General features: G+C 42.8%; 1 protein-coding gene across 2 annotated transcripts in view; it reads right to left on the bottom strand.

The window, feature by feature from the left end:
• Nucleotides 1–16,311, bottom strand: part of LOC144234326 (uncharacterized) — an 80,851-nt gene that overhangs the window by 40,812 nt on the left and 23,728 nt on the right. For both annotated transcript variants that reach the window (XM_077767609.1, XM_077767617.1), the window contains exon 3: nt 15,027–15,119. In XM_077767609.1, coding sequence (XP_077623735.1) covers nt 15,027–15,119 — 93 coding nt within the window. The remainder of the gene's footprint in view (nt 1–15,026; nt 15,120–16,311) is intronic.

Genomic DNA, 16,311 nt, shown 5'->3' with positions numbered 1-16,311 from the left:
GCGGCCTTGGGAACCCGGGGTCTTGGACGTGCCCACGCGCAGCGCACAGCCGCGCAGGGCGGCCGCCCGCCTGGCGTTCGCGGAGCCCCGCGGAGCTTCACGGTGCTCGCTGCGAGCTCTTCTCGCGTCGCCCTGGCCGCCGCCCGTGAAGAACGCAGAGCAGGTGTTTTTGCGTCCATTTTGCAGATGAGTAAACAGCCTCAGGATGTGCGACAGACTCACCCAAGTTCTCACAGCTCGTCAGTGGGAAATGCTGTCTGGCCCCCTCCCATTCCAAGTGACCCCTTCCTGTTACTCCCTACAAACACCAGAGGCCCAGCGGACACGTTCCAGTGTTTATCCCCCAAGGGGAGCTCTTCCTCCCAGGTTTGACCTTCCACCCGGGGCCTAGTGAGAAACACGGGGGCCTTGGGGTTCGACTCACGATTCCTCTTCTTGCCAGTCATGTGTCTTAGTAGCTGGGTGATTTTTGGACTCCATCTCCCTGAATATTTGCTTCCATGTGCATTAAATGGAGATAAAGTTGTTCTTTTAAAAATTTTTTAATTAATTTTTTTAATGTTTGTTTTTGAGAGACAGAGACTGAGCGCAAGCAGGGGAGGGGCAGAGAGAGAGAGAGAGAGGGAGACAGAATCTGAAGCAGGCTCCAAGCTCTGAGCTGTCACTCAGAATCTGAAGTAGGCTCCAAGCTCTGAGAGCCCGACTCCGGAGCTCGAACTCGGTGAACCATGAGATCATGACCTGAGCTGAAGTCGACTCCTAACCAAAAGGACTAACCATCATGACTTCTCCTGAAGTCCACTCAGGCGCCCCAGAGATAAAGTTGTTCTAATAGTTAACAATAACAGTAAACACTATTTTCCATACCCTGGGCTTAGTTCTAAGCACCTTATGTGCACTGACTTGTTGAATTCTCAAATGACCCTATGTTATTTCATATATTCCTATGTTATTTCATTTCACAGATAAAGACTCCATGGCAGAGAAATAGAGAAACTTACCCCAGGTCACACTGCAGACAAACAGCAGATCCGGGGTTCCAACCCAGGCCATCCCACACCAGAGCCAAGTGCTTGATCTCCATGGAATATTGACTATGCCAGTTGTATTTACCATCTCTGGTAGGTCCTTAATCAATGGCTATTACTAGGAATTAGGACAGGATTGGCTTGATTTACAAGCAACGAATAGTGCTAACCACCTGAACTAATTAGATAAGCCAAAAGACCTGTCCACTCCAAAATATATTCAGTGTAGTGTGCCTTGGTTTCTAACTTCCCACCACTAGAGTCTCCCTTTGTTTAAAATTTAATTTAACTTAACTTAATTTAATTTAATTTAAGAGAGAGGAGAGTGAGAGGGGGAGATAGAAAGAGAGAGAGAGAGAATCTGAAGCAGACTCCAACTTAGCACAGAGCCCATTGCAGGGCTCAGTCCCATCACCTGGTGGGATCATGACCTGAGCCAAAATTGAGAGTCGCATGCCTAACTGACTGAGCCACCCAGGCTTCCCTAGAATCTCGTTACATGGCAGGAAGACACTTCAGGGATATTTTGGCAATGTCTAGAGACATTTTTGGCTGTCATAACTGTGAGAATGCTACAGGTGTCTAACGGGTAAGGTTGTAAGGTGTCTAACGGGAAAGGCATACTGCTAAACATTCTACAGTGTACAGGATGGTCCTTATAACAAAGAATTATCTGTTCCAAAGTGTCAATATGCTGAGCTTTAGACACTGCTTTACTACTGAGTAGTAAGTAATTAGTATCAAATCAATACTACTTTAATCTTGGGGCACCTGAGTGGGCTCAGTTGGTTAAGCATCTGACTCTTGATTTTGTCTCAGGTCATGATCCCAGGGTTGTGGGATCAAGCCCCGTGTCGGGGTCTGTGCTGAGTGTGGAGCCTTNTTTTTTACATTTATTTATTTTTGAGAGACAGAGTGAGACAGAGTGTGAACGGGGGGGGGGGGCAGAGAGAGAAGGAGACACAGAATCTGATACAGGCTCTAGGCTCTAAGCAAGCATTCAGGACAGAGCCTGATGTGGGGCTCGAACCCACAAACCGTGAGATCATGACCTGAGCCGAAGTCGGGTGCTCAACCGACTGAGCCACTCAGGCGACCCAAGACTACTTTAGCCTGGAAGGGCCCTGTAAATACACACATTTGTCACATAGAACAGCAGAGTAATGCTCTGTTTACCATCTATTAATACATGAACACAGTTCAGCATATGAAATTATCTGTTATTACCTATTGTTATCACTACTGTTATTGCCAAGCAAAGGAGATGTGTCCTAGAAATGGTCAGGCTTATTTGGGGCTTGTGGTAGAGTTAGAAAATTGAAGCTGTTTTTATGTCAAGCGATGTTAGCAACCCACACGTTGCTGACATTTCTTCCAATATGTTGAAGTAGGTCATAAAGAAGCTCACAGCAATGCCATTTCCCTTCAGCATGCAACTCTATGAATTCCTGATATTTCTCAGTTCAGTCAGCTCTTATTTTTGTCCCTCCTGCAATTATGTAAGTACCAAAAATATTTTTTTCTAAAGTCTGATTTTGTTGGCCCCTTTTGGAAACTCCTTTAGCTACTGACATCTTCAAAATGGTAAACATTTACTTTACCAATCAGAACTTTGATCAGAAAAAGAATCTTGGGGGGGGGGCGCCTGGGTGGGTCATTCAGTTAAACATCCGACTTCAGCTCAGGTCATGGTCTCACGGTTCGTGGGTTCGAGCCCTGCATTGGGCTCTGTGCTGACAGCGATCTGAGAGCCTGGAGCCTGTTTCGGATTCTGTGTTTCCCTCTCTCTCTGACCCTCCCCTGCTAATGCTCTCTCTCTCTCAGAAATAAATAAAACATTAAAAATTTTTTTAAAAAAGAATCTTGGTATCTTATGCATGTATGAAGTATCTGTGATGCTTGGCAGCACATCTAACTCTTTTATTTTGCTGGAGAACACTGGGCCTAACATCATTATGACTCACTGATTTCCATCTCCTCATACATTAGCTTCAAAAACTCTATGAATAATCTGAAAATGAGTTTTATCAGTTAGGTTAGGCTAGGTTATGATGCAGTAACAAATAATCCCAATACCCTAACAACAAAAAGATTTCTTTCTTTTCCCCCCTCCCCTTTTGTAAAATTTGAATTTTAGTTACTTAGTTATTTAGCATATAGTGCAATATTGGTTTCAGGAGTAGAATTCAGTGATTCATCACTTAACATACAACACCCAGCGCTCATCACAACAAGTGCCCTCCTTAGTACCTATCACCCATCTAGCTCATCTCCCACCCACATCCCTCCATCAACCTGTAGTTTGTTCTCTATCATTAAGAGTCTCTTGTGGTTTGTTTCCCTCTCTTCTATTCCCCCACCCTTCCCATATGCTCATACGTTTGTTTCTTAAATTACACACATGAGTGAAATCATATGGTATTTCTTTCTCTGATTCACTTATTTCACTTAGCATAATACATTCTAGCTCCATCCAAAAAAATTTATTTCTTGTTCATATTGCATGTACAATATAAATTGACTGCTTTCAGGGCCCCTGGTTGGCTCAGTTGGTTAAGCATCTGACTTCAGCATGGTTTATGAGTTTGAGCCCTATATTGGGCTCTGTGCTGACAGCTCAGAGCTACTTTAGATTCTGTGTCTCCCTCTCTCTCTGCCCCTCTCCCACTTGTGCTCTGTCTCTCTCTCTTTCAAAAATAAATAAGCATTAAAAAATTAAAAAATAAACAAACAAACAAATAAATTGTCCAATTTCATCTTTTTCACTCATGATTTAGGCTAAAGAAGCAGGCCCTATTTGGGACATGGTAGTGTCATAGCATGTGAAAAGAGCAATGGTAGATCCATGTAATGACTTTTAGAGCTTCCACTCACAATTGCTTACAACTACTCAGAATTGGCATATGTCATACATGTTTATATTCCATGGAAAAGTCAATTGTCAAGCCAGATATCAATGAGGCAGAGATGTAGGTTTCTCCTATAGGCTCCATAGACAGGGGCAATGAATATTCTCAACTATAATATAACCTACCACAGGAGTCTGTCTTTGCTACCAAAGTTATGAACTTCTTCAGAGCTAAGGTCTTGGACTCAAATCACTACCTTTTCAATTCATAATGATTGATTTGATGAAGATCAGAGATAGTTGGAAATGTTAAGTAAAAGATAGTGGTCAAAAATGACTTCTAGGATTCCAGCTTGGGTAACTGATGAATAATAGTGCCAAAAATTGAGGCAAAGAATAGAGAAGGAGAGGAGGTTTAGAAGGACAAAAGACCAACTTTGGTTTTGACCCAAAGAACATGAGGTATCATTGGAACAATTGTGTAGAAATCTATAGTAGACAGATGGATGTGGCTCCTGAGAGAGTACTGAGCTACAAAGATCTAACATTGAACAGTATGTTTATTGAACACTTACTATGTCAGGTACCTTGCAAAGAAATTTACATGCATTTTCTTATTTAATTTTCATAATAGTCCTACAAGCTACTTGGTGCTATTTTTCCTCATTATATAGATAAGGATATTAAGCCTAAATAAGTAAAAAAAAAAGAAAAAGAAAAACCAAAACTTCACCCGAGTCTCACAGCTAGGGAATAAAGGACCCAGGTTCTTTGTCTTTACAACCTACACTTCAACCACATATGCTTACCTGGAACAATGATAGCACATGAGAACATCCAGGTACCATGAAAAGAAAGGGAAGAGAAGGGCAGTGGGTCAAGGGCAGGACCCTGAGGAATATGAATATTTAAGTATGAGAAAAAAGAAAGAGCCCTTGAAGAAGGCAGAGAAGGAGCAGGTAGGAGGAGATCCAAAGATAACAAAGCCTCAGAAGCCAAGTGTGTAGACAGTGACAGCAAAAATCGTTTCTAATAGTCGGGACAGCTGACTACTTGAAGAGCAGGGCTGGGAAAGGTCCACTGATGGTGATTGGTTGGCCTAGTCCCTAACAATATGTCTAACGTCACGCAAGTCTGTTACCAGCTATATTCCTCATTGGAATGCCAGGCATGAAAAATGAACCACTGTTGGCTAGTCACATGCTGACTTTGGAAACACCAACCTGTCCTTATTCTCTCTCTTTGAACTCTGCCTCCAGAGTCTGCCTTGACTTTTTGACCTCTTTAGGTAGTTCTGTGTTTCTGGGTCTTGGTGACCTGGATTTTGGACTCTGTACCTATGTGTACTTTCTGAGGTTCTGGACTGTTCTGTCAGCTTAGAAAACCCAACCTTACACCACATCCCTACTCTTGGTTACTGTGTACTCCCATCTTGACAGAGTGAGTTTGAACACTGTTCCTTAATTCATAAGGCTGTGGCCCCTGCTAATTTTCTGCAACTCTGCTTCCAAGAAGGAAATGAGGAGTTGTGGTCTCAACTGGTGGCCACTATATCTGCCCTGTAGATGTGGCTGCTGGCTCTGGGATCATAGGGTACTGGTCAAACTTCACCACACCTTGCAATACCTGTTGTCAGAACAGGCTTTCTGTCTTAAGGTAAGCTCCCCAGTTGTCATTCTTTTTAATCCAGCTCCAGATGTTTATGGAGATATAAGATTTACATGTGGCCACAATAGGACACTTATGAAATGAGATTTCTGAACAACTGTCCAACTATGGCTGTGAGAAAGTCCCACTGGCATCCATAAAGTGACTCTGGCCCTTGATGTCCACAGAGTAGCCACAGAGTACAGCATTGGAGTAGGTAAGTATCCAAACCTGACTTGAACTGAATGAGCCTCTCTGAAGGGAGGGCACCAGAATCCTCTAGTATCTCTGCCATTTGTGTTCAGTTGGAGGTTGCATATATCCATTACCCTTCCGTGACCACACCCCTCAGCAAGTGCTATCAGATTTATTAAATAAAAACACAGGATACCTTCCTTCCTCCCTTCTTTGTTTCTTTGTATGTTTGTTTCTTTCTCTCTCTCTCTCTCTTTCTTTCTTTCAGATATTTTCAAATTCAGAAATATGAATTTCAGATAAACAAATACGTTTTAATATAAGTATATGCTACACAACATTTAGGGCATACTGATACTAAAAAACTATTCATTGATTGTTGGAAATTCAAATTTGACTAGGTGTCCTTTATTTTGCCTGGCAACCCTATGGGCACCACAACATCCATAATCTGAGACTCAATAGGAATTCACAAGTCTTAGGATTCAATGGGCCTCCACATTTCCCAAGAGGTCACTGGGGCATTTTGTGAAGAAGAAAAACAGGAAATAGAGCTCTGTTAGGACTACTGGGGCCCTGGTCCTCTCTGGTTCCCTCATGCTCTGGGGCCAGAGGCCCATGAAATTAGACGTTCTGAGTGCCTATAACCTTTGTTATCAACTTCTTATCAGCTGCATTTGGAAGACGGCTTTCTAGATGTTTGTAGAGATCATTATGCCCCTTGACCTGTGGTAGCCCCAAACAATCGGTATCTTGCATGACTTTCTAGGGGAGGTTCTTTGCAATTCCTGGACAATGTCCTAGTGTGTCCTTAAACATCTCCACACATACCTTGGCCAACTGTGCCTCATATAATCCTCTAGTCCAGCAATCCTGGGTTACCTGAAGCATCAGCATCCCCAGAACAGTCTCTAGACTATTCCGTTGATGTAGCCAGGTGTCTATGATTCTGGAGTAGGAGATTCCCTGGTTACTTGAGGACATCTCGACATTCCAAAGCATGCTTGACAGCATTTCGTTCTTTTCTGTGCAACTGACCTACTAATGACCTCCTAAAAAAGGAGAAGGAAGTTGGCCTGATGTGCTTAGCGTGGCATTATTTTTTGGACAACTCAGGACTCCCTTCACCTCTGCTCCATTATAGCACCAGCAGGCACTTAACTATGTGCCAGTTATTTGTCCAAGGACTTCACTTATATTAACAAATTTGATGCTTATAATAACCTTATGAGATATGTACTGCTATTTTTGCTGTTTTAGAGATGAGGAAACTGGGACAGAGAGATAACATAATTCCTCTAAGATTGCACAGGTAAAAAAGTAGCTAAGAAATGGAAACTGAGATTTGAATGTGGGCAATCCAGCTCAAGAGTCTGTCCTCCTAACTTGTGTGCCAACTCTAGCCAGCCTGGACCCAGCTTGGTTCAACCTAACCCTGCTGGGGCCAGTGCTGCCAACATGATGGAGGGGGCCATCCTGCTGAGGAGGAGTCCTCTATTATTCCCATTTGGGAGGGAGAATGGCTTGCTTTCAAGATGTCTTCAAGGCCTAGAGGGTCTAATGCATGATAGTCTGCATAGAGCTCAGTCCACAGAAGCCTGGAGAAGCTAGTACAAGCCTAGAAGCTCAGCTCATGCTACGCAAGGCTTATCTAATGAGCCTCCGGTGCTCCATCAGCAACACATCCGGCAATAGAACCACAGAGCAGATGGTCTATGTCATAAGCCTGGATATAAGGTGGCGGCAGAGAGACACAACCGTGGAAGAATCTGGCTTGAGTATTTGAATCATTCAGTCCAAATTGCCTTTTAGACATCTACATATGGTCCTAATCCAGACCCAGGGCTTCTTGGGAGCAACTCACAGAGGCATAACATGCTAGGAAGGCCCCTATATGAGTAGAATGGTGCTCATCCCACAGGAAGGCCAGAATGTAGCATCAGCTCAGCCACCTATCCATCTTGCTACTAAAACACAACATCCCTGTCCAACATGTGTCCTGGTACACTCCCACAACAACACCTGGACCTCAAGCAAAGATAATGAGGGCTTCCCAGAAAGCAGCTGTTATTGTCACCGCCACAGACTTTGCTTTCAGAATGTTCCCTTCTTCCAGAACTGCTTTTCTGTGCAACAGTAACTTTCATTTTTACCATTTTCTTGCGCCCTTTCTTCCTCACACTGGAGAGAAACTGGGAAGGTGTGTGCCAACTCAAAGAAACCTCGATAAGCATACAAAGTTCTAACTGGCAGCAGATGTCAAGAGAAGGTTTGTGTACAGAATGTCATCTCATTTTCCCCTAGCACATCCATCCTATCTACCTAATGTGAAAGCTAGAGGGTTGTTAATAATAATAACACCAGCAACAACAGCTATCACTTATTGAGCACTTACTTTGGGCCACGTACTGTGCTAAATACTTTGCATATATTTTCTGACTTAATCCTCACAATAATGCAATGAGAAGGATACTATTTTACCTCCAATTTATAGCTGAGAAAACTGCCTTGCCAAAGATCATATAGTGATAAAGTAGTAGAGCCAAATTTCAAATCCCAGTTAACTGAAATCCTGGGTATTCAGGTGCCATCAACTGACTTCCTCCATGCCCCAGCTCCCCTCTTCTTCTATTCTTTTCTCTTCTCCTAATTCTCCAGCCACTACTGTGATGACAAGGGAGGATAAACATGAGCTATTCCCAAGAGGGAGTAGACTCATTATGACACCATGTCTGACCTCACCAACTGGACCATGGGAAGTGAGCACATGAGGAATTGGTTGAATTTGGCCCTTTGAAACAGAGACTCTACCCAAAGTAATAAAGTGTTTGTTATAACTGCTTTCCTGTTTTGTTCACTGATGGATCCCAAACACTTAGAACCATGCCTAGCTAATAGTAGGTGGCCAACAAGCATTAGCAAGGGGATCCAGGAAGCTGGGGTTGCTTGATGAACACAGGAGCCTTAGTAAAGCTGGATGGCAGGAAAGTAGCTTTTAGTTGAGGCAGAGGACAGGATCTTCCTAACATTGGTATACCATTTCTCAGCTATTCTTTGCAGGTTTGCTTCCTGCTATCCTATTCCTACTAACACATTCTGTTTTCTATTAATGTATTTTTTTCTACTGCAGGATTGATGCTTATTCATAAATTCCACTGTCTTATCATACTGTTCTGCTTCCTCATAGATTTGGCTTGTATAACCCTCCATAGCCTTTACTGCATCATATGACATCCTTTCAACTTCAAGTTAGTTTCCATGACTAACTGCCCTCATTATCTCCATGTTTCCCAATTCAAATCCTAGAAGAAGAGAATCTGATAGACCAAATTCATCTTTTCCATTCAAGCCCTGATTTTTGGAGGAGCAGCCCTAATGTCAGGGGCCAATCCCTGGTCCAATCAGGAGCCATCCCTGGGTAAAGAACAACGTTGCTCTGCTTCTCAGAGCAGGGGGCTGTGGGTGGGGCAGTTTCATCTCGAAGAGGAAGTTGGGTGTGGCAGGCACTTTGTTGACATATCCAGTATAGGAGTGCTCCTGGGAGCCCATCTCTCATCTCTGAAAGGTGACTTTGTAAGTTAGGACTTTTCATCAGGCCTTCCCAGGAAAGCCCAGCCAAATGCAGCTGGTGACTTGCTGAGTTTGGAATTCCTCTTGGCCTGACATCTCCTTGCAGTCTTTCTTCTGGGACTACCTTGGTTTGTCAGCTTATTACCTGCTTGGAGTTGGCTTGTTTCTGGATTCTTTCTTCTACTTAGGTGAGTTGGCTTCCAACCAGGTCGCTGGACTCTTGAATATGGTAAGTGTTGGGGTTCAACTTTGGTTCTGGATCATGCTCTAGCTTGGATGTAAATCACCTCACTTCTTGCTCCTTGCCTCCTCCCTTGTACCCAAATTCACTCTGCTTGAAGTTATCACTTACCTGAGGGTGCCTTCCCTTCCCAGGCCACCAACATATTCCTGAGGGAATGACATTAAGAAATAGGTGGTGGCTTCACTGACAGCAATATTAGAGGGATGGTTGGGGCAACAACCAGACAGAAGCAAGTTGAGGAAGTGGAAATAGTGAGCAGAAGACTATTCTTCTGAGAAGTTTAGATGAAAAGGAGAGGAAGAAAACAACTGGGTGTCAAGAGGGTTTTATTATTATTATTATTATTACTTTAGGAATTCTTCTGATTATAGAATACATAATTTTGTAAAACACTTTGAAACATTAAAATTATAAAGAATAAATTTAGAATTCTCCGTAATTTAATAACTACCTACAAAATTATGATAGTTATTCATTTTTGAGCACCTTTTAAATAGAAGAGTTCTGCTAGTCACTTTATAAGTAGTGTTTCTATTTACTGTGCAATACAAAGTCCTAGCTGGGCAAGACATAAGATGAATATGTCTGCAATACAGAGTAAGACAATATCCTTTCCCCTAAAGCAATGATTGGTATTCATTGATTTATAAGAGAACTGAGAAGTTTGCTGAGGGAAAAACTCAAAGCCTTCAGTAGGGTTTTAGGAATGCATGGACATGTCCAGGGGAGATTGCCGGTAGGTATAGTGGGGCCCTGAGTGAGAGCACAGCCTGTTGAGGTAGGAAACTGTAATGGTGAGGCTGGGCTTTAGTCCTGGAAGGCCATGGCCAGTCTGGCTGTCCTGGGGTAGGGCCTAATTCAGTTTCCCTGTATGTATCTTCCCAGAGGAAAATAAGGAAGGGCCTCTATGTAAGAGAAAGAGTCATTTTATGAAGCTCTGTAATGCCCTGGGGCCTATCACCCGGTGGGTAACTGGGTGTAGCATCTCCAGGAAGAGAGCTTTTCCTTTCTCTCTTTGAAAGAAGACTCTGACAGACATCACAGGGCTATCCAGCCCCAAGTTTCCCACAAAACTAGCATCACAGGGCCAATGTGGTGGCAGAGAGTTTTCGTCCAATTTACAGTTAGGTAACAGTCCCTGACCTCAGTTAGCTCCGTAACACTTTACCTTGGGCGTTAATGCTGAAAAAAAAAAAAAAAGGACTCTCTTACTTCCTGTTTTTCAAAGCATCATCGACTAGGGGAACAATGCAGGGTTCTGAAAGAGGCATGCTGTGAGCTTCTAGCTCACTGTGGTACTGCCAGAGCCAGGATCATGGTGTCCAGCTAAGGGGTGACAATAAATGATTCAGGAACATGGGTAACATCTGCCCACTAATGACTCACTCAATGCCTTTGCACAAACACCTTCTCAATGCGGCCACGCTACATAAAACTGAATGCCCTCAACCCCAGCTGTCCCATTCCCTAGAAAGTTGGGATAACTTTCTCTCCACTGCACTCATCACCATTTTCCATACATAATTTTTCTTATTTCCTCTTCTTTTTAAAAAATTGCCCCCTTTCCGACCCTAGAATGTAAACTCCATGAAAGTAGTATCCATGTGTTTATTGCTGTGTCCCCCCAGAGCCCAGATCAGTGACTGGCACAGAGTATTCAATAAATATTCACTGAGTTTGTCCACTTTAGGGGTGCCCCAAAAATATTTGGGGGAGGATGAGAACTATTAAGATATTTAATTAGCATTTAGATTCATAGCCTGGGAGAATCCAGGATATGTTTCTGATTTCGAAACAGGCCTTGGTTTAGAGCGAAGGAACTACAGGGCACAGTAAAGAGTGGGTCAGGCCACCTCTGTCGCAGACTTAAGAGTCTGGAGTTCTCTCTTGTCCAGCAGGAGAGCGGATGCAGAATTAAATGTGGGAGAGGCTATTGTCCAGGAGGAGACAAAAGCCCTGAATAAGGGTCCTTGCTCCATTTTTATTAGGATCCGAAGGCTTACAAATGTGATGGAGATGCACAAAGAGACAATGAAACAGTGAACATTTACTCATGTATATGAGAGAAAGAGGGTTTCGAAGATGTGCAGTGTTAGGGTTTGGATCAATACAAAAGAAATCCCTGCACCCAGCAGATGGTTGTTTAAGGTAGGTGGGGGATAAGACAGACAGAGCATGGTGCCTCAGGGTCAATAGTCACCTTTCTTTTGCTAATTAGCTCCCCTCGGGGCAATTTCATTCTGCTGGGTGGTCTACAGCCCTGTTTACCTGTTTACCTATTCTGGACCTTCTGTCCTGTGAAAACAGCTTTGTGCTTTTGTTCTATGCTGGGGTGCTTTCACTCTGTTTACCTATCCTGGAAGTTTTCATCCTAAGCCTTGTTAACCCCATGGGTGCAAGCGCATGGAATTCCTAAACTTATTCCCCACACACTCCCGCCATCCCACTCGTCTCTGGCCCCTCAGCAGGTATTGCAGCCTATGCTGGGATCCTCCCAGGGATTTGGAACCCGGGTCTTCTGACTGGATCAGAAGGGCCAGCCAGGATGGTCAGTCACACATGGTGAGAGGCAGGTAGGGAAACTGAACACGAATGCCGACTACAGGAAGCCTCTGGAGGGTAAATCCATCCCAAGTCACTGGATACCGGTTACAGGGGTGGCAGCCTATTTGTTCACTCAATCAATATTTACTGAGTGTTCTTTATAGGCTGGGCACTGTGCCAGATATTGGGCTAGGTGCTGGGAATCAAGGTATGAATAAACTATTTCCTGATTTCTTCCCTCTCTTCTGGAGAAAGAACAGGAACAACATCTGGCTCTCATTGGTACAAGGATTGGGCAGGGCTGCGTCTGAAAGAGGCAGACATCAGCTTGGGCAGAGGGGTCAGGTTGGGGACAGCATGGCCTGGCTGATACAATACTTATATTGTACTAGGAATTTGTGTTTATTTTCTATGCTTCGCTTGGCACTATTTACTTATATTTGATGAGCAAATTGACTACTTTATGTTTTCTTATAAGGAATTTCTAGATATATAATTATGAGATTGGATGAGGGAAGGGGGAGAGGGCTTTTGATTTTCAGTCCTAAAAGCAATAGTGTGCCTAAATTGCTATCCCTGCCAAGCACCTAAAATAAGTGTATGTCAAATCATTCAGTAGAAGCAGTGGCAAAGAGGGGAAAGGGCATGATCCATCACTCCTTTATTATAAGGTCAAACCATGAATCACAGTGGAGTGCAAGGATTTTTATATCACTGCAAGAGTAGAGGTCAGTGTGCACATGTCTGGAGAGATGATCCTACCCATAACCTTTTTTTTTTTTTTTTTTTACAAATAGTTTATTGTCAAATTAGTTTCCACATAACACCCAGTGCTCATCCCCACAAGTGCCCTCCTCCATGCCCATCCCTCCTCCCCCCCACATCCATCAGTCCTCAGTTTTTGTCAGCATTCAAGAGTGTCTCATGGTTTGCCTCTCTCCCTTTCCCCCACCATTTTCCCCCTTCTTCTCCCAGTTGGTCCTCTGTTAAGTTCCTCCTAATCCTCCTATACGTGCACACATATGATATTTGTCCTTCTCTGCCTGACTTATTTCGCTCAGCATAACACCCTCAAGGTCCATCCATGTTGCTACACAACCCATAACCTTTTAAGACACAACACTTGGTGACCACTTAACTCCTAAGAGCAAGCTGGCAATAAACTTCCCAAGTTAGGGGCACATGTCTTATTTCACTCAGTCTGTAAGTAGGCTCACAAGATCAGCCCTGTTTTCCCAGGTAAGATTATTCCTCTCAATTACTGGAAGGTAACGGAAGAAACAGAGCTGGTGTCATTAACAACCCTAGGCCCTTGACTTAGTTCAGAGAATGGAACTGAACACTCATTTTTTTGCCATTGTGGAATGGGTTTTACCTAGTAACAATGTTGTACATAATTATAAGATTTCTATAATAGTCTATCTAACTCCGAATACACTATATATATCATATAGTTGACATCTACACAGCATCTAGCCCAGCATCTGAAAGGGGACAAGAATAGGAGAATAAACAAGAGGAGGGGCCCAAAGGAAAGTTCACTTTTATTTTATTTATTTTTTTTAAATGTTTTATTTATTTCTAGGAGAGAGAGAGAGAAAGAGAGAGACAGCGTGAGCAGGGGAGGGTCAGAGAGAGTGGGAGTCACAGACTGAAGCAGGCTCCAGGCTCTGAGCTGGCAGTCAGCACAGAGCCCGATGCAGGGCTCGAACCCACGAACCGCGAGATCATGACCCAAGCGAAAGTCAGACGCTTAAGTGACTAAGCCACCCAGGCACCCCGGAAAGTTCACTTTTAAACCGTTTTTCAAATTTGGCTATATGATTATAGGTTCCAGCCAAAAAGGTTTCAATCTTTGCCTTAATATGAACAGTGAAGATTCCAGGAGACAGAGGATTTTAGGGTCAATTTTAAAAGTTTCTAGATCTGTTGTCTGTTTTATTTCAGTCTGAATCCTATACCCCATTCAAATTTTAGGCCATTCACTGCCACAAAGAATTTTAAAGCAGAGTCAATCAGTGTACTTCAATCTTAACATTTATTAATTGCTTTCTGCAATCATTTTACATGCACTAACCCACTCAAACCTCATAAAACTCTGTGAGGTAGGTGTCATTATCATTTCCACTTTATGGATGAGGAAGTTGAGGCAGAGTGTAAGTAACTTGACCGAGAAGTCACATCTAGTGAGTGACAGAGCTCATGCCCGGGACTCAGGCCCAGGCAGTCTGACTCTGGAGGGCACACCTGCAGCCGCCACCACGCTACACCGGCTCTGGATACTTAGTTATCCCAGTCCGCACCCCCACGTAATTTGTTTGTTAAAACAACTCTTAGATGTTTAAGTGTTTGGTACCCTTGTTTTGGATGATTACCTATTACCCACTGAAAGTTGTCAACTTTGTTTCTAAAAGTTTCAAGCTTGGTTTTAAAACTCATCTTTTTCTTCCCTCTTTTTCACAAGAGACAGTTGTTTGAATAGTAGCCTTTTCAGAAACAAAATAAGTGTAGGGGCGCCTGGGTGGCTTAGTCTGTTAAGCGTCCAACTTTCGCTTAGGTCATTATCTCGCGGTTCGTGGGTTCGAGCCCCCCGTCGGGCTCTGTGCTGACTGCCAGCTCAGAGCCTGGAGCCTGCTTCGGATTCTGTGTCTCCTTCTCTCTCTGACCCTCCCCTGCTCACGCTCTCTCTCTCTCCCCTAGAAATAAATAAAACATTAAAAAAATAATAAAAAAAAAGAAACAAAATAAGTGTAGAGTTACTTTTGTGAGGACAAATGGGAGAGGACTGTCCTTGCACAAGCTGGGCCCGCATTCCAGTACCTTGTTCTTAACAGGTGTCAGTCGCCAGCATGCGAAGGCAGTCTTTTTCAATGAAAAAAAGATAAAATGTGTTTATTTCTACACATTAAAATCTTCTTATAGAACAAAGGATAGCTTTTATTTTTCTTACCTGCCATTTTCCTCATCAGTACATAATTTCCTCTCATTTCTTCCAAGTTTGATGTGAGACTAGCCTTTTCACATTTGATACCCTTAGGGAAAACTAGGAGAGAGAAGTAGATGGGAAAGCATTCAGCAATTATGTCTTAACTTAGGATATTTTAACAATTGCGGTAGCTTCTATCATGCTCTTTTCTCCAGCTTCTGGGTCTATGAGGAGGAGAAGAAACTCATCTGCAATAACATTTTTTCTTCCCATTATTACTTCTTGCATGGGGTAGTAAAATTTTTTTTGGTAAGCACCTCACTTTGGAGATAAGGAAAGGAACAGCGAGTTCAGGCTATATATTTTCCTAGAGAACATTATTTTGACTTTCTGCATCACATGAAAGATAAGCTAAAATTATACTCTGTTTAAGTTTTAAATTAGTATATTTTGGCTCAAAATTTGCTATAAATTTTAGAACTTTCTATTGTGTCACAGTGACCCAGACAGAAGACTTTTTTTTATTCCTAAAGACTATTAATCTCATACGTCCAAATATATTTCATTTGCGGTTCAACAAATGAAAATTAGATGCTCTTACTGGGTTTAGGGGTGAATGAGGCAATGAGAATAAGCTGCTTTTTAAATAACAGCTTCAGAGAGATGGGACAGGGGGCCTGAAGGGTGGAGAAAGGAGCAGTTAAAGAAGGCTGAGCCTAGAGGCAGAACTGTTACACTCCATATCTTGTTTGTTGAGATGATATTCAGAGAACCAAATCCACCCTGTTCGCTTATTCTCTGACAACAAGCCAAGCAACTGAAAACAGTCCACGCTTAGCTAAGTCAAAGCCCAAGGGGTTACTGGCATCACAAGCCTCCCCCACCCGCCTAGAGCATGAGACTGTCTGCAAAAGAAGAAGGGAAGGGCGGTGCCACCACTTTGTGTCCACCGAACTAATAAACACACCTCTTTCCCTCTTCTAAAGCCTTGTCAGAAAGGAGGTGCAACTCAGTCGAAGCATCTCCAAATTACTGTGGCCAGTTTACCAGCGCTCTGTAAAATTATGGCCCTGGCACAAAGAAACTCAGGGTCATTGCTTATCATGAGAATGTGGTCAAAGGGAGAATTTTCTTCTGTTTTATGAATAAAGAGCATATTAAGAAATTAGATAATTTATGTATTTGAGCTTAATTCTAGATAATGCATTATTTCTTAGGAATAGGCTAATAAAGCATTAAAATTTAAAATTAAAAAATTAAATCTCTAATAAATTAAATTTAAATAATTATATTCTATTATCAAAAGTAG

Source organism: Crocuta crocuta, unplaced genomic scaffold (assembly GCF_008692635.1).
Source record: "Crocuta crocuta isolate KB4526 unplaced genomic scaffold, BGI_CrCroc_1.0 scaffold180, whole genome shotgun sequence".
NCBI lineage: Eukaryota > Metazoa > Chordata > Mammalia > Carnivora > Hyaenidae > Crocuta > Crocuta crocuta.
The sequence above is the reverse complement of the archived record's forward strand: the minus strand, read 5'-3'. Positions and strand labels throughout refer to the sequence as shown.